General features: G+C 36.7%; 1 protein-coding gene and 2 pseudogenes across 2 annotated transcripts; 2 read left to right on the top strand and 1 right to left on the bottom strand.

Annotated features, from left to right (window-relative positions):
- On the top strand, nt 2,203-5,480 carry LOC104703318 (protein SOMBRERO-like). Of its 2 annotated transcripts, none has more exons than XM_010419323.2 (4): nt 2,203-2,363; nt 2,887-3,129; nt 3,859-4,130; nt 4,227-5,480. In XM_010419323.2, exons 2-4 carry the CDS (start codon nt 2,940-2,942, stop codon nt 4,881-4,883), a joined length of 1,119 nt encoding a protein of 372 aa, XP_010417625.1. In that variant the 5' UTR covers nt 2,203-2,363; nt 2,887-2,939; the 3' UTR covers nt 4,884-5,480. The 2 variants fall into 2 exon arrangements, with proteins under 2 accessions (XP_010417625.1, XP_010417627.1); XM_010419325.2 differs by lacking the exon at nt 2,203-2,363 and adding an exon at nt 2,426-2,641.
- Nucleotides 11,832-13,883, top strand: LOC104705085 (annotated as a pseudogene).
- LOC104703317 lies at nt 13,946-16,539 on the bottom strand (annotated as a pseudogene).

Here is an 18,992-nt window from a genome sequence, read left to right as displayed (position 1 = left end):
TCTTCTACCGCACGTGCCATTCCTCCTCCTACCTACGGTTTCCATTATTATCTTCTTCTATTCTTCTTCTTATTCCTTTTGTCAAAGACTCAAAAGTCTCTATGTCTATAATTTGTTGGTATAGTGACTTTTTTTATTTAACATGGATGATTTCATAAATCTATAACAAGATTTATATTATAGGAAATCATATATCTATCCATAGTTTACAATTTGATCTCCCATGCATTTGCATACGTATTACTATTACGATTGTTTGATGGAAAATGCAGCTGCTGAATATCATATGTGTACACATTATCTAGGGGAAGGATATAGTAGTATTTTGCTATATTTAGAACCTTAAAAACGTTTGTGAATTGACGTAAATATGTATTAATATTTCAACCTCAAACTNTTGGTGTTGGACCATCACGTGCTCTCCTCCACGGCCTTTCAGGATTTTGCTTCTTCTACCGCACGTGCCATTCCTCCTCCTACCTACGGTTTCCATTATTATCTTCTTCTATTCTTCTTCTTATTCCTTTTGTCAAAGACTCAAAAGTCTCTATGTCTATAATTTGTTGGTATAGTGACTTTTTTTATTTAACATGGATGATTTCATAAATCTATAACAAGATTTATATTATAGGAAATCATATATATATATATATATATATCCATAGTTTACAATTTGATCTCCCATGCCTTTGCATACGTATTAAAATTATGATTGTTTGATGGAAAATGCAGCTGCTGAATATCATATGTGTACACATTATCTAGGAGAAAGATATAGTAGTATTTTGCTATTTTTAGAACCTTATAAAAACGTTTGTGAATTGACGTAAATATGTATTCATATTTCAACTTCAAACTAATACAAGAAAAAAAAATAACAAAAAACAATTACAAGAATTACGAAATGTTAAGAAATAAATTTTCAATCATTTAGTTTTTAACTCTTTGTTTAAATCCAATACTAGTTTCTAACGTTGTTCAAATAACTATTATGGTTAGCAGGGAATAAGTATAACTCATTAGTATATAAATAAATAGACTTGGATTATAGTAAAGTAGAATCGTATTACTAAATTTTCAACAGAGCTGCACTGAAATTGATGCAATAAAAAAGTAAGTGGGAGCATAATTCAAGGTACGATACATCATTTTCTTCCCAACATTTGACTGCAATTTTGAGGGCATAGAAGCTTCAATTCTTGTTTTGTTTTGTCCTTGGGATACATAAACCAGATCTTCTATTATATTGTTTTTATCATGTACTGTATTTTATATTGTATTCGAAATTCATTATCTCTCATTCATTAATCGATTCCTACTTGTTTCAAAGCAAAATCAGTCAGTCTTACTAAATCACAGCTGTAATCCATAGTGACTAATATAGTTAATCCTCATAATCATACTCACGCTACCGTACAAATTAATAATAATGTAGCTATCTAATACATATACACATTCCGTAGTTGTATATATATTTTGAGGATAAAACCAAAACAAACAGCCGAAATTAGGAAATTCGAAACATATATAGTGTCGAAGAATAAGATCCTTATTGGCAAATCATCATGTATATTTTTTTCTTCACTCGCTTCAGACCTCCGAAACTCTAGGCACAACACTAGACATGGTGAATCTTCAAAATTATTTGCCCATACCATCTAAGAGAGATTACATACTCTAGAAATGATATCATCTTTAGCTGTTGCATGTATACCAATATATGTAAGGTTTATATATGTGACAGGCAGTGGCGGAGTCAATGAACCATTACGAGGGTCAATTGACCCTGATGAAATTCTAAAAATTAGTAGAATTTTTATGAAAAAAAAAATTGACCCTTATGCAATGATACAATTGACCCAGATGAAATTTTGTGCAATATTATAATTGACCCACGTGAAATATTAAAACACAAAAAGACTTTAAGTTTAAGACTTTCGGTATGAATTATTGAGCCCAACTATATATGTTTTTTTTACTTAAAAAAATATGACCCTGGTGGATAGATTTTCTGGCTCCGCCACCGGTGAGAGGAAAAAATATATACTGTAAACTGCCTATACGTATTAAAATAATAATACTCATATATTTCTGTGACCAGCTTTGGTTTATTAAATTCAATACAAAATAGTAGTGGCACTGATCCATAGAAGCCAAAGTTTCTCTATCTTTCTCTCTCCTCACTTTCAGCTATCTCAAAGAAGAAGAAAGAGAGAGAGATAGAAACCCTAAACGTCGTGCCCTTGAAGCTAAGATATCTTCAGTTTTGTAGAAATTCATTTTGCTTGCTTCATAGCTCTCTCTCTCTTTCATTGTCTTCTACCCCTTGCCTCTAACAGAAGCAATACTTTCCGGCCTCCAAGGTTCGTTTCTTTCCTCATCCATCATATATCTTTCATTGTCGTCATCATCATCTGTATCTACATATATATACACACGCACTCCCTCACATACCCTCATATATCATGTGTACTTTTCACTTCAAACATCTCTCTATTTTCATTTCTTCTCTTACTTAAGAACAAGACTAACTATATCATCAAACCTCTCTTGTTTAAGAAGCAGACAAAGATCGTTCAGTTTTTTTTAACACCGATTCATGTTTTTCTTGGGCATTAAAGTTTTACTTATGTGGGTATATGTAAGAAAAGATCCATCTTGTGAATTAAAGTTCTTCATCATGAGTTCATGACTATATAGATGCATGCATGTTGAAACTAGGGTTTTGTTTTTTAGATCTAAATATGACTCAAACCCCAATCAATACCTTGAGATTTGTTGGATACTTGCATGATCAAGCTCATTCATTGCTCAATTTGTTAAAAGTTAAAACCTTTAATTAATGTAATTTGTGTGTTCTTTTTTTTGGGGTTAATATTTGATTAGGGCAAAGGTCAAAGAGAAAGCATCTCTAATCTGCTTACAGAAGAGTACGGATAATGGAGATAGGGTCGTCATCCACGGTGGCTGGAGGAGGACAGCTTTCAGTGCCTCCAGGATTCCGGTTTCATCCAACGGAGGAGGAGCTTCTTTACTATTACCTTAAGAAGAAGGTCTCTTATGAACCAATTGATTTGGATGTTATTAGAGAAGTCGATCTCAACAAGCTGGAACCTTGGGAGCTTAAAGGTAAAATATATATAATCCCCAGCTGATAGTTAGCTCTTCTTTAATTATAATCATGCATCACCACCTAATCCATACATTTAATGAATGACTATTATATACTGATCAGTAAATTATACTATAGACTATCACAGTCAATATCATAAATTTCAAGTTAATTCTAGATATATAATGCGAGCGAGAGAGATTACAAGGTAGATAACATTTGGGGAAGTATGTAGTTGCACCCTGCACAAGACTACAAGTTAGATGTCAAAGGACAAATACATAGATTGTGGTAATATTGTCTAGGGGTTTGTCTGTGTCTCCATGGAAACATGCAACTACTTATAATGTCATGCATTTTAAGTTTTAATCATTTCTTCTCTGATCAATTATTTTCCACTTTTTACGGAACCATGAAACCTTATACGTGTGTGTACGTGTGTATACACCAAGAAAGAGACAAAGTTGTCTATTCAGTCATGTCTTTTAATTAGATTAGTAACAGAAGACCAAAGTGTAATGTCTTGTAGTATATGACTAATATTGACATAATAATATTTTGTATTATACCCTCAAAATAAGCCAATAGTTTTTCACACTGCAGACAGAGAACAACCCATAGCCGTAAGCCAAATAAATATATTTGAAAATGACTGATGAATACGTTTTGATTTCTGATTAACAAATTGTTTTTTTTCCATTATATTATATTTCTAACAAATTTTGTTGGTTGTTGTATATGTCCAGAGAAATGCAGAATCGGGTCGGGTCCTCAAAACGAGTGGTATTTCTTTAGCCACAAGGACAAGAAATATCCGACTGGGACCCGAACGAACCGGGCGACTGCAGCCGGGTTCTGGAAAGCTACGGGTAGAGACAAATCCATACATCTCAACAGCTCCAAGAAGATTGGACTTCGTAAGACTCTTGTCTTCTACACTGGTCGTGCTCCTCATGGCCAAAAAACCGAATGGATCATGCATGAATATCGCCTAGACGATAACGAAAACGAAATCCAGGTACCATATTTTAAAGAAACTCTCTAATCCCATCAAAATCTGATTTAGAGATCATATTGCATAGTGTGGATTTATCCTTGTATGTGTAATTTGCAGGAAGATGGGTGGGTTGTATGCAGAGTGTTCAAGAAGAAGAATCATTTCAGAGGATTCCACCAAGAACAAGATCAAGATCATCATCACCAATACATAAGCACCAACAATGATCATGATCACCATCATCACATTGAATCAAATTCAAACAATCATTCTTCTTTGATCCCACATCCTCTGGATCATCATCATCATCAAATTGGACGACAAATCCACATGCCATTACATGGGTTTGCAAACACTCTGAGCCATGGCTCAATGCATCTCCCTCAGCTCTTTAGCCCTGACTCAGCTGCAGCAGCTGCAGCGGCAGCAGCAGCAACTCAACCGTTTGTGTCGTCAATCAATACAACGGATATTGAATGTTCACAGAATCTACTGAGGCTGACTTCTAACAACAACTATGGTGGAGACTGGTCGTTTCTGGACAAGCTTCTTACTACAACCAACATGAATCAGCAACAGCAGCAGCAGCAAGTGCAGAACCATCAAGCAAAATGTTTTGGTGACTTGAGTAACAACGATAATAACGACCAGGCTGTTGTTACTCATGAACATTTGGGTAACAGCAATGGTGGTTCGTCTTCATCTCCGGTTAATCAAAGGTTTCCGTTTCACTACTTGGGAAACGATGCTAATCTTCTCAAGTTCCCAAAGTAGATCAATCGGATTTGATGGATCTCATGTTTTTCGATTTTATTCTCTTCTTTAAGCTGTGGAACTTTTGACACAGCAACCAACTCAGTGTTCGAAGAATCTGTTTGTTTTTTTTTTTATCTATGATTCTGTCTTCCATTTATGATATTTTTTTCTGGCTCTCCGGGGACTAATACCTCGTCAAGCTTCAATTTTGTTCCCACCATCTTTGCACTACATAATTCATATTCAGCAAAATCCTACAAACTGCTGCTCAATTCGGATAAACGGATATGAAACAAACAGAATTAATTGAACTAATTCATGTTCAGGTAAATATGTTCCTATCATTCATAAAGGGAAAAGCCACATTGAGCATCCTAGCGCAAATCCGAGTCCTTGAGCATTCATCACCTATCTAGAACTCTGGTTTTTCTTGTATCTCCGGACATGCCGAGTGACAAACGCCTTCAGGAAGTCTATATCACGATTGCGCAACTCAAGCGCTTCCTCTTCAGAGAGAGGGCCATAATTCTCTATTGACGTCCCATATAAATCCAATCTTCTGATGTCCCCTGCAACATGTGGGCGCTCAGTGATATTGGTGCATCCACGGAGATAAAGCAATTTCAGGTTTTTCAAGTTGCTCAACGTGTGAGGGAGATTTTTTAGCCTCTGGCACTCTGACAAGCAAAGGTACATGAGGTTCAGCTTCTCACCTATCGTTGAGGGCACTTCTTCTATCGATGTTCCTTTCAAGCCCAGTTTTTCTATTCCATTTCCAAGCACCGGGAAAACTGTGACGTTGGGACAGCAACCAAGCCAGAGAGTTCTTAGTGACTCCAAACTCCCAATGGTGTCTGGGAGATTCTTCAGTCTCTTGCATTTGGACAGCCGCAGAAGTCTGAGCCTTGAGAGACGGTCGATCCATGTTGGCACTACTTCAATTGATGTCCCCATCAGTCCCAAGTTCTCAATATTATCGGAAACAAATGGAAAATCTTCTATACTTGTGCATCCGTCTAGAGAAAGACTCTGGAGGGACTTCAAGTAGATGTTACACGGAAGATTCTTCAGTTTTGTGCAATTTGCCATCCACAACTTAACTAGCTTATCGGGATGCCAAAGAGAAGAATGGAGCTCGACCAAACTCTCACAGTTACTAAGACATAAACTCTCAAGACTCTTTGCTTTAGAAAGGTCTGGAATGTTAATCAGGTGCTTGCATCTACTAAGGTTCATGTGCCTTAGACTTCGAAGGTCCTGCCATACAAAAATGCAAGATATTGGTTACTAGTGTATGATCAGATTATATCCTATGAACAAAAATAACAACCCACCAAAGCATTCAAAACAAAGAGAGCCTCTCAAAGCTGGTTTGTGTCAAAGATAACACCAGAACAATTGTACTTTAAAACAAAACACATCAATAACAATGAAAGACCTACTAACTACTGTACTACAAAAATTAGCCAAACGCATAGAAGTAGTACCTGAGTTCCGCTCCACAATGTTTCAACTGAACTATAAGGGAGGTTTAGTTCAACTAGATGTGCAGTCTGGAAGTGATAAGGCAACGATTTTAGAGTGTAAGCCTCCCATCGAAGATATCTCAGTGGAGGGAGGTAGTCAAGATCGTTAACCATGTGCACTTTACTCCCTCCAACAGTGTTATTATTACGTATTTTAAGAAATTTGAGATTGAACATCCTCTTGAACGCTGCAGGGTTAAAGTTAAGCTCTGTTTCTTCAGCCATGTTGAGCAATATACTTTCAACCTCAATGTCTTCAGTTCCCTGTCGAGATAATGTAATAGAAAGTGATCAGTAAAAGCTTCATTGAGAGACCAAAAAATAAATGTAAAATGATTTCCAACGTTTCAAGTGTAGAATTAACTTGAAACCTTCTTGTCGTACCATATTTTCAGTGAACAAGCTTTTGACATCCAAAAACTTCCACAGCATTTTACGCTTCCATGGTTTTTCTTTTTTTCCTTCACAAATAATATCCTTGGCCATGTCTTGAAGTAAACCATGAACCCATAGCCTCGTATCTCTTGTCATACTGATCAGAGATTTCTCCATCAGCGTCACAAGGTTTGGTCTAGAAGAAATGACAAAGGGGTCTAGTATATTTGTCGCTTGATCCCTATATTCCCCATCGAAACAAGCAGCAACATAAAGAAAAACAATCTTTTCATGCTCATCCAGTGCATCATAACTTACTTTTAACGCCAGTGAGATAGATTTATCGAGACTATTTTTCAGTATAAACAGCTTATCTTCCCAGAGTTTTCTAATCTTTTTTAATGAAAAACGTACCAAATAAAGGTCATGGTCCAATTTGAGTCTAGTGAGTACTATTTGCTTTAATAGCATAGATGATTAAAATGACAAAAAGAAAACTGTAAAAATACATAGAGATTAAACTTCGTAAAATGGACTAACTTAATCAACATGATTGCCTCGTGGTGTAGCCTGCTTGATTTGCACTGAGCTTGGAACATAAGGGCACATAATTACTGGGCAACCATGTTTGTATATAAATTCTCCAAGAACTAAAACATCCATCCTCTCCGATTAAATAAGCTGCCCAGTGCATCCCCGTAACGAGCTTTTGGTCTCTACAAAAAACTACAACTACTTCCTTCCCCTTGTCAACAAAAAATCTCCCAATATCAAACAAGGAAGTAAGACCTGTTTTCAGGTTCAAAGCTACGAACAACTTGCTCCACGACGCCGCTTCGGGCTCAATCTTATTACTAATCCATATCTCCATCTCTAGTGTATCGGATCGCTGACATAACACTGCAAGCTGCTCTTCTCTTACACTAGATAGACACACATTATCGCGTTAGAGTGAAACGGTAGATCTAGAGGCGGTCCAAATCTCTCCGTTGTGGAATCAAAACAAAGTAAAGAGTACTTTGGGCCTACTGGTTCTCGGTAAAATTCCCTTCGAGATAATTTGCAAAGTGGCCTTTTTATAAACCAGTTAGTTTCCCTTCGAACAAGTCAGTAAGTATTTCCCTTGAGAGACACGTCACGTGTAGAAAACCGCAAGTGCCTGTTGGGAGTGAGATGAATATCCTTCCACGAATCAGAGTTAAAATTGTAGATTTGATACTTACAACTTCGTTCCTCCATGTATCCGATATCATATATAAACATCGAGGACATCTCCATGGATCTCAAGATTTTGTGGCAACGACGCGAGTTCATCTTCTTCTTCTCGTATCCCAGAGCGTACGAGTCCATGTAGTATTCGTGATCAATAGGTTCGATCCACCTTGTTTGCCCACGATAAGGGTTCAAAACCATAAGCCTCGAACTTTTTTTTCCGGTGGTGCTGCATACCAACAAGCCACTGCAGTGGGAGACGCTATTTATATCATCAACTCCATCTCCATCGTTTAGGCTAATGAATTTAGCTTTTCGATTTATAAATGTTTCAACGTCTTCATCATTAACTTTATGATTATAAATTCATCATCATTGAGGAATTTCAATGTCCATGGAAATTGAAACTCATTAGATCAACACTAGCATTGATCCTTATGATTGCCATAAACTCTCTCTTCTTCGTTGCTGCTCTTGATTTACGGATGTGCTTCTTTGTAAAGCTCCGACGATGTTTGAACAAACCATTCCAGTTTTTGCAAGTAGTTCGCACTGCTCTAAGAGATGTTAACGGAACCTTAGAGATCACTTCCTCTACCAAATCTAGTGGAAGATCGGACAGCGCCGTTGTTGAGACTATTTTTCAGTATAAACAGCTTATCTTCCCAGAGTTCTATTTTCCGTTGATATAGAGATGCACCAATGACTCGAATAGCTAATGGAAGACCACCAAGTTGCTCGACAATATCTAAAGAAAGTTCTCTAAACTCTGCTCGTGGACGATTCATTTTGAAAGCATGTTTGCTGAAAAGCTGAAGTGCATGGGTAGGCCTCAAAGGCTTCACTTCATAAATGTGTTCCACACCATGCTCATCTAACACACGCTTGTCCCGTGTAGTTATAATGATCCTGCTTCCTGGACCAAACCAATTCCCAGCCAAATCTTGCAGTTGTTGAACGTGATCAACATCATCAAGGACGAGAAGAACCTTCTTGCCACGAAGTCTTCGCTTCATTGCAACAGAAGTGATGCACTGCGCACTCAAGGGACTTTTTGGGAAGATTTCAGTCAAGAGTTCCTTTCGCAAGTGTGATTGACCATATTGTTTGAAATCTCCTTTCACGTTTTCTATCAGGCAACTAGCATCAAACCGACTCGAGAGGCCTTCAAAGACATATTTCACGATGGTTGTTTTCCCAACGCCACCCATGCCCCAGACTCCTATCATTCGGACATCCTCGGAGTCCATTGATAGGAAAGAAGATTCTATGTTTTTTCTGGTGAGAACTCATGCCGATCAATCCAGTTGTGCCGTCTGATAAATGTGAGTATAATCTGTCAGAAAGATCTTGAACAATTTCATGTACAAGCTCTGAGTCCTCCTTCCTGTCTCAAGCCAAGCCAAGCCCAACAACAGATAAAAGACTTGATAACATCATCAAGAGACAGTTTTTAATCCAAATTAAAGCAGATTGATAGATTACCAAACTAAGTATTTGATGAAGAACACTGAACCTGCTTTTGGAATCCCAGCCAGACATTTTTCCAACTAGAGCCAAAGCCCTTCTCCATACATCCACAGTCTCCAGATCATACCTCTGCTCATGCTTCTCAAAAGCTTTGTGGAAGCACCGGCTTCGGATTTTCAAGTCTGACGGATCAATGCCGTAGAATATAGGGATCAATTCAAGGCGTGTATTGTCGGCTAAGTCGAGCATAGCGGAAAGCTCTTGCAAGCACCAGTGAGAGGTAGCGTAGTCCTGGGAAATTACAAGGATGGCGAATCGTGACTGAACAATGGCTTCCTCAAGCCCATCCCAGATGAAATTGCCTTTTTGAAGTTCCCTGTCGTCGAGGAAGGTTTTGATTCCTTCGTTATTGAGAGCCTCGTAGAGATGGCTGACGAAACTTCTCCGAACATCTGTTCCTCTGAAACTAAGGAAGACGTCGTACTCCCACAGAGACCGAAACGGCGAATCAGAATAAACAGGGATACGAGGCTGAGTTAATAATAATCCAGGCTTCTCCGATCTCCTCAGAAACTGAAGGAGACGGCATTGTCCTCCCAAGAAGACGAATATAGCCAAGTAGAGTAAGCCAATCGCCATGGAAGCTTAGATAATGGCGGAACAAACACTTAACTGAATTATGGAAAGTGGAAACCAGTGCCTCTGCCGTTCAGTCAGTCCATATCAAGTTTCTTCTGCCTCTCTGGATCGGATCACATATACGTGGGGATTTTTATATGGGGCACAACCTTGAAGAACTAATATTTTTGTTGATTTTAATAGATACACTACAAAACTTAGCATTTTTACCAGGGGCAAAACCTTAAGAAACTGAAAAAAATTCTTGATTTTTATAGATATATCATACAACTTAGCTAATATTTACAAGAATTAAGAAAATGGGTATGGAGCACTTGCCCCACCCCTCATAAGCCTAGATCCGCCCCGGACATACACTTTTTGGATTACGTCATCGTCGGACTGTGAATTACTAGATTTTTTCTCGATCTTAATGGTCCAACACGCACGTGGAAAGAATCTACTTAGGAAAAGAAAAGGAAAAAAAATGGAAGAATCAATTATTTGCATTTGACGGCCGATCATTTGTTGCACACAAAAATAAATGATGTCAACTATTTTTTTTGGTATAATTGTGTTGAATGTTTTGTGAATTTATTTGAATCAAAAGTATCATCAATTTCATAAATAATAAACAATTTGTAGTTTGGTAAACAATTTTTTCTTAATTAACTTGATGAGAAAAAATCAAATTGAAAATTCTAAATAGATTATTTAAAAACAGGAAAATTAGTAGGATTTTTAGATAGTATTACGAATCCAATTTGGATTTCCAAAGTTTAAATATAATTTTATCACATGATATCTCAACAGTTATCTAACAACCTCAATCTTTTTTTGAACATAAGATATATATATATCTCAGTTAAAATTATATGTTAAAATGTTTTACATACTCTCATAGTTTTTGGAAATATTGCAGATAAATGAAATACATTTGAAAAAGTTGGTTTAATTTTTGTTTGTCTTGTACGACAGTACAGGATATAATTACTAGTTAATAATAAATATCATAACATCTTGTTGTTGAAATAGCTGGATTTATATTACACCTGATCGATCTTTAGTATCAAATTAGCGGATCGAAACGATCTATTCATGTGCGTAAATGATTTGGATTTAATCAAAATAATAATAATAATAATAATTAAAATTAAAGTTATCTACGATTTCCAGTTGTTTGTACCTAATCGATCTGAAGTTGAATAGTTTCGTTCTAAGCGATCGTTGTTTCTTTTTTTTTTTTTCCAATGAATATAATCAAACCGAAGTTTCAAGTTTGTTTCGTTTCTCATGGCGATTGTTATTTAAACTGTTTCGTAATTGCTTCCCAATTACAACATCGCAGCCGCTGAGACAGGCATCTTCTGGGACCTGGATGCTTGCCCAATCCCGGTGAATCTCACTCCCGCGTCGATCTCTGATAGTTTCAAATTATCTCTCGGGAATAGGGGTCTCCGTTGTAAGAAGATGTCAATCGTTGCTTATTCAATTAAGAAGGTGGAGAACGCACAAGACTTTGAATCCGCCAATATCAAGCTTTTGCAAAAAGGTTAATTCCTGTCACTTAACCCCCCTATTCCCGAGAATTTGAATTTGCAAGATTGATATCAATCTGTCCTTTTTTGTTTTCCTTTTTTTTTTTTTTAAAATCTGATCTCCATATATATATATATATATTGTTTCAGCTGAGAAAAAGCATCATGAGATCCTTGTTGACGTTTATAATTGGATATTGAGTCATCGTGGTCACCTAGCAAATTTGATGGTAATCTCAGATTTCGCCCATACCTATCTTAGGTACGATACCTTTAAAGACCTCGGAGAGAATGTTCTCTTGGCATTTCCCGATGACACAATTGGATGTCCATGGCCACTTGGTATTCCAAGTTCAGTTTGGCTCTGGTCTAGCCTTTCTTCTGGAGGGAGCCCTCTGGATATCCAGCAAATCGGAACCGCACAAGTTGGAAGTACGTTTCTTCTTCGTGACCTTGGAAAGAAAGGAACCACTCTGAAGAACCAAATCGAAATCCCACAAGTTGGAAGAAGTACGTCACCTCTTCGTGACTGTACGACGACGGAGCAGAAGAAGCTTGGAAAGAAAGAAAAAACTCTGAAGAACCAAATCGAAATCCCACAAGTTGGAACGTCACTTCTTCGTGCCTGTAAGACGAAGCAGAAGCAGCGTGGAAAGAAAAGGAAAAGCTCTGAAGAAGAGAGCAACCACTCAATCACTTCACGTGGAAACGCCGAGGTGGAAAAGAAAGTGCCACAGCTCTGATCTGGGGAGCATCTCCTCCTCAGTCGCGGTCTGATCCGCAGAAAGATCGAGTCGAAACCAATCCTGAACAGTTGGCTGTCTTCGATTTAGAATCGTCATTAAGTTCCTTCAGACTCTATATTCCCGAGATCCTCTTCTGGTTGGGGAGACATTCCTGAGCAAGACACAAGTGATACAGCTACAACTTCTGGATCTAAGGTCTCTTTTGCCTAAATCTGTAGAAGTTCACTCGAGCTTAATGGAACTTGTCAAATTGTAATTTGTGACTCGTTTTCCAAATTCTTTGAGAGACAATCATGGGATGATTTGTTGTATATATACACATTGATGTTTGAGCTATGTATGTGTGTGTAGGGTGGAGGACGAGTTTCAGATTTTGGGGCTTTCTTTGTTAACAATGGTGCTGAGGCCAACATCACCACAAGAGATGGAACAAGTGGAAATCTCAGCAGCTCAGCTGTAGACATTGACCCAATGGGGACATGTCTGAAAGTATGCAAGAGGCAATGCTCCGTTCTAATTTAGAAACCAGGTATATATTTCTCAACTTGCACTTTTTGGGCTTATGAACACTGACTGCTCCGTTTTATTTATGTAATTACTTAACATGCACTTTTGAGATTTTCACGTGCAGTGGTGTGGGAAATGTTAGAAAATAAGTCCCACTTCATGTTTTGCCGACTTCATCGCTTCTTCAACTCAGTTCACCTCTAGCTTCTTTTAAGGATCTGCAAAGAGTACTCTTACTCTACGATGAGGAACGAGCAGCATACCACCAATCCGTGCAGCAAAGCATAAGGTTTTCGATTCACTCTTTTTTTTTTACATAAATCGTATTTCAGACCTAATAATAATCGAGATTTGAAATGCAAAAGCTGCTTGTTGTTCTTCTCTAGAGACGGATGAGTTCATCCTCTTGCTTTCATCCATAACACATCGACATATCAGGCTTCCATGTGCAAGCTAATCGAATACTGGTTGGTTAGTGAAGCGTGTTATAACATTTGTTATTTGGTTTTTGTCGTTTCTTACATGGGTGGTTCTAATATGCTTTTTGCCCATCGATGCACTTCAAGGTAGGCTGAGGGAGAACAAGATCCCGGTATGTTTCTCCTTATATTAATAGGCTCTCTCTCTCTCTCTTATGGTTTTTATGTTTCTGTTGGGTTTGAAAACTTGTTGTGTTTTCTTCAGTTAGCTATGCTGATGGAGGTAGCTGAGGTTCTGGAATCACACAAACTAAAAGGAGCAGAGACGAGCGGGGGACCATCTCATCTTCTGGCTCATGGTTCTGGCAGCCGAAGCAGAAGAGTTTAGAAAGATGTGCGACTTAAGGGCACATTCCTTCCTCTATTTAGACAATACATTTGGTTTCTTACTATTGTATCATATGCAGACATGTGTTTGTTGTTTACCCATCTCTACCATTGTTATGGGTTTTTGTTCTCTCATGGAAGATTAACTCTTTTTCTTTCCAAGAGATTGCTGTAATATAATGTATTGAGTTTCCATAATATAATTAACTCTTTTGTATCATATGCAGACATGTGCTTGTAGTTTACCCATCCATCTATTGCAATGTCTGTGTAAACGGCCTAGAGAATCTTACTCTTACCTTATTCTATTGGGATTATGTCCCAAGATTCAGTACAAATATGAATATATGCTACAAGTTATTGAGAATTGTCTCTTTTTTTTCTTTGTCATCATCTTATCTTGGATTGATGCAGGGTGTGACATTGAAAACGGAAACAAATGAACAACACATAATCTTGGATTAATGAAGGCTGGGACATTTTCTATACATTTGCAGTGTTTCAGGTTTCATCATCACCATGTTTGTCGAGGAACCAGTGGTTCAACATCTAACTTGGGAGATAAATCAAAGAGGGAAGCTGGAGGAGTCATGTTGACGCTCCAAGAATCATCCATGATGATTTCCATGGCAGTTTCTTCTTCTTCTTCTTCCTCCTCTTCGATATGTACCTTTAAGTCTTCAGGAGATGAACGGATCCTCTCAAGCTCAATCGAAACCTCTCTCATATTTGGCCGTTTCTTCCCTGTTAAGACTTAAACACCTTCTGGCAAGTTTTGCCACTGCCAACACATGTTCCAACTTGCAATCTTCTTTGATCCGAGAATCAGCAATATCAAGAACTCTGTTCTGTTTCATGGCCTCAATGAAATGAGACGCAAGTCCTCTGTTTTCTTCAGGCCGCATTACAGAAAACGGTTTTTCTCCAGTAATGAGCTCAACCAAGACGACCCCAAAACTATAAACATCACTCTTATCCGTAAACTGGCTAGTTTGAAAGTACTCTGGATCCAAGTATCCAAAAGTACCTGCAACTAGAGTTGTCAAGTGAGTTTGGTCTACGTTTATAGATCTCGAGGTCCCGAAATCTGATACCTTGGCTCTATACTTCTCATCCAAAAGTATGTTTGTGGTCTTGACATCTCTGTGATAGACCGGAGTTGATGCAGCCGAGTGTAAGTAAGCAAGTGCTCCTGCAATCTCAACAGCGATGCGCAATCGTACATCCCAAGTCATTGAGTAATCATCAGAATCATCGTGAAGCCGCTTGAATAGGTCTCCATTTGGAATATGCTCATAAACCAAGATAGGGACCTCTGTTTCGAGACAACACCCCATGAGTTTGACAATGTTTCTATGGTTAACCTGCGAGAGAACACCAACTTCATTGATGAACTCCTCAACTTTGTCTTCATCCAAAACCTTAGACCTTTTCACAGCTAACAATTCGTCCATCTACCAACATTCCTTTGTAGACAGTGCCTTGACCTCCTTGCCCAAGAACCCTGTTCTGGTTGAAGTTATCCGTCGCTTTCTCCAGCTCTTTTGAGCTAAATATCTTCGTTTGTAGTCAACTGTTGTTTCAACAACAAGCCTCCATTACGTTTAAAGAGCATCCTCTTTCGGATAATCTTCCTTCTCTTCTTAATGAATTTGATCAATCCCCATATCCCGAGAACCAAGAACAACAGTGCCAAACCTTGAATCACAGGCTTGATCTTCTCTGCTTCTTTGGGCTCGCACCTCCACGATCCAGGAACATTCACACAAGTTTGCTCTCCACAGCTGTCTCGTCCTTTTCCTTCCTCACATTCATCAATGTCTTAGACACAAGAAAACAAAAAGCTGAATCATATTCAACAGAGCCGTGATCATACGTTATCTAAAACCTCATTGAAGGCAATTAGACGAAGAGAAACCTATAAATCTTACCAATACATCCACCAGGAAGATATGGATTCCCTCTGTAACCAATGTCATTGCAGTAACAGTTGCTGTAACCAAACCCAGAGAAGTAACCATACTCACAAACACAGCTTGGTGCACTCGTGTAAATCCTAGTTTCCGTTAAATTCACACAACCCACTGGTTTCGTCAACCGAGAATCCGATGTATCAAAGTACCAACCAAGCTCAATCACAGTAAACCCATTAGTATAAAACTGCTCCGGCTCTGTAACATTCGCCGGAGAGTAAGTCTCGTTCGTCAAGAAAGCAACTTTACAGTCACCACCGGAGCTTTCTAGGTTGACGCCGATAACTTGTGGTTTATCCGCCTGAATCTTCGCTTGACAACATCTGTAACCACCGCAGATCTTGTCTGAGTCTAGACGACTCTTGTTTCCGTCGCAGCTTGGATTCGCATCCTGTGATCTGAGATTCGATGTCTGTAATCAATGCTCTGGTGTCACAACCTACTGAGACGAGACGATTCGAGTCGGTGATGAAAAAGGGGCTTCCTTTACCGGTGAGGTTTAAAGGAAGAGGCTTTACGGGTCCTTGAGAACAGCCGGAAGAAGTCACCGGAGATTTGACGTGTACAACTCCGTGGGTACTGTCGATGCTATTTCGAGGAGTGATGCTAACTAACTCTCTGTTGATCTTAGAGAGGAACGGAGCTATGGTTTTACTTGTACCGGAGGTGGTGGTGGTGTTACAGACAACCTCGTACCAGTCGTTGAGATAACAATCTCTTCGTCCGATTCCAAAAGGGAAAGGAATCGAGATTCCTCCACAGATTCGATCACATGAAGTTGGATATGGAGGCTGAGCTGTCGTTATCAAAGGGCCGCCATTGATGAACAGAGTTAGGCAAGAGAGTAGAACACAGAGAAAAAGTCTCCCTCTCTTCATTTTTTTTTTTGTTTTTTTTTGGTAATGATTGTTGTACGAACAATTTTTTTGTCAACTCATTTGTTCCAATCAATTTATAATTTTAGAACTATCATTTTCTTTTCCAGATGATATACCAAATTATTGTATATAGATTATTAATATTAGGAACATGACTATTCACCTAATAAAATCATTCATGTGTAAAATAGACTATGAACTTATTTTTCTTATGTATTTGGAAGGAAGTTTATAGTACAAATTAAAGTGGTTACAAAATAGATCCGTAATAACACAATTTGACGAGTGATGTGAGTTGTGTGACTTGTGACTTGTGACTTGTGACCTTGATAAATATACCTTCACAGGTCAAAGGACCAAGACCGAATGTAAAAGCAAAGACATGAAAGCATAGTTGCCTAGTTGGACACAGCAATAAGTAGTCTTTGTCTTTGAATTTTCGCTTCTCTGTTTTTCCCTCAATCAATAGAGTTTGATTGTATTAGGTTATTTCAAATGTATATTCTATATCATGACTTGAATATTATTATAAGACATAATTTTGTAAATTTGGTTTTTAAAAAGTGAGTTATTATATTATGAATAATTTAATATATTGTTATACTTTTTGTTTTAATATATTTGATTTCTTGAAATTCTTTCATATTATAGTAACATATTATTGACATTGCTATAACAAATCAATTTAGAGTCTCTATAGTTTCTAACTTTAATATCAAGTTTCAATATATTAAAAATATTTCAAAATAAATTATTTGAAGTTTATTATATTATATAAAATTCAACAAAATATGAATTTAAATTTAAATATTCAAATTTTGATCTGTTACTCAGTAAAAATTTTAATTCAATAGATATCATTTTTAAAGAATAATATTACTAAAGCTTGAATATTTTATAGATTGAACAATTTATATTTGTTTTGAAAAATTCAACTTATGGTATATCTGGAAATAAAAATATTTTTTAATTATAATAAATAATATGATAATTTATTTGTTTCACAAAATAGACTCATATATAAAATTGAGAGGTGGAATATAATGATGATAAACAAATTAATATATTAATTTAGATATCAAAAGATTTTATTTGATGAATAATTTAATAAAAGAAATTAATATGGTAAGTTAGATAATATGATTTTTTAGAATATTCTCTTTAAGATTTTCGGTATAACCTATTTGTAACCAATTAATCTATCGTTAATGTACAACATATTTGTAACCAACTTATTAAAATTATATAATCTACAAAACAATGTTGTGTACTTCCGTTTTATTATATAGGGGATTTTGTAAATTTGAATTTAAATATTCAAATTTTGACCCGTTACTCAGTAAATTTTTTAATTCAATAGATATTATTTCTAAAGAATAATATTACTAAAGCTTGAATATTTTATAGATTGAACAATTTATATTTGTTTTTAAAAATTCAACTTATGGTATATCCGGAAATAAAACTATTTTTTTATTATAATAATTAATATGATAATTTATTTGTTTCACAAAATAGACTCATATATATAAATGAGAGGTGAAGTATAATAATAATTAACAAATTTATATGTTAAGTTAGATATCAAAATATTTTATTTGATGAATAATTTAATAAAGGAAATTAATATGGTAAGTTAGATGATATGATTCTTTACAATATTCTCTTTAAGATTTTCGGTATAACCTATTTGTAACCAATTAATCTATCATTAATGTATAACCTATTTGTAACCAGCTTATTAAAATTATATAGTTTACAAAACAATGTTGTGTATTTCCGTTTTATTATAAAGGGGATGCAATGCAGTTAACAAAAACTTCACTAAATTCTGTAATATTTTGCCAAAATATGCCAAAATATTTAAACTGACTATGAACTTAATTTGGAAGTTTATAGTACAAATTAAAGTGGTTACAAACAGATCCGTTAATTAACACAACTTGACGAGTGAGTGACCTTTATAAAAATACTTTCACAGGTAAAGACCAAGACCGAATGTAAAAGCAAAGACGTGAGGTAACAAATTCGTTTGCATGATTAATATTTTACAGCGTCTGAAGAGGAAACAATGGTGCAACATCTGACCACGACGAAGATGATGTAGCAATGCTGTATTGAGATGATGAGGCCGCAACGGTATCATAGTTTCTCGACTCTACCTCTTTGTTAACTTGCACCAAATTTTCTTCTTTCTCTTCTTCGTTTTCGCAAACATACTCATATAGCAGCTTAGCTCCAGGACAATAACAAAGCAATATGAGTATTCAAAGCAAGCAATGAATTAAATTAAACAAAATTTAAATTAAAAAAATCTATTTATGTGTTATAGAGAGCTATGTCTGAGCCCAATGAGCTTATTTACTAGAGAATTAATAAAACGAAAGAATCCTAGGAAACGACGCCGTTCTAGTAATGGCGAGAAAGGCCACCTCACTCTTGAGATCTCTCTCCTCTTCTTCCCTCGTATCTCTTCAC

The sequence above is a fragment of the Camelina sativa genome, chromosome 7 (assembly GCF_000633955.1).
Source record: "Camelina sativa cultivar DH55 chromosome 7, Cs, whole genome shotgun sequence".
Taxonomy (NCBI): domain Eukaryota; kingdom Viridiplantae; phylum Streptophyta; class Magnoliopsida; order Brassicales; family Brassicaceae; genus Camelina; species Camelina sativa.
This window is presented reverse-complemented; position numbering and strand designations above follow the sequence as displayed.

Excerpts from the sequence above, each read along its gene's own strand:
- LOC104703318 (XM_010419323.2), top strand. The coding sequence starts at position 2,940 with ATGGAGATAGGGTCGTCATCCACGGTGGCTGGAGGAGGACAGCTTTCA. Across the intron at positions 3,130-3,858 it reads GGAACCTTGGGAGCTTAAAG|AGAAATGCAGAATCGGGTCG; the intron begins GTAAAATATATA and ends GTATATGTCCAG. Across the intron at positions 4,131-4,226 it reads ATAACGAAAACGAAATCCAG|GAAGATGGGTGGGTTGTATG; the intron begins GTACCATATTTT and ends TGTAATTTGCAG.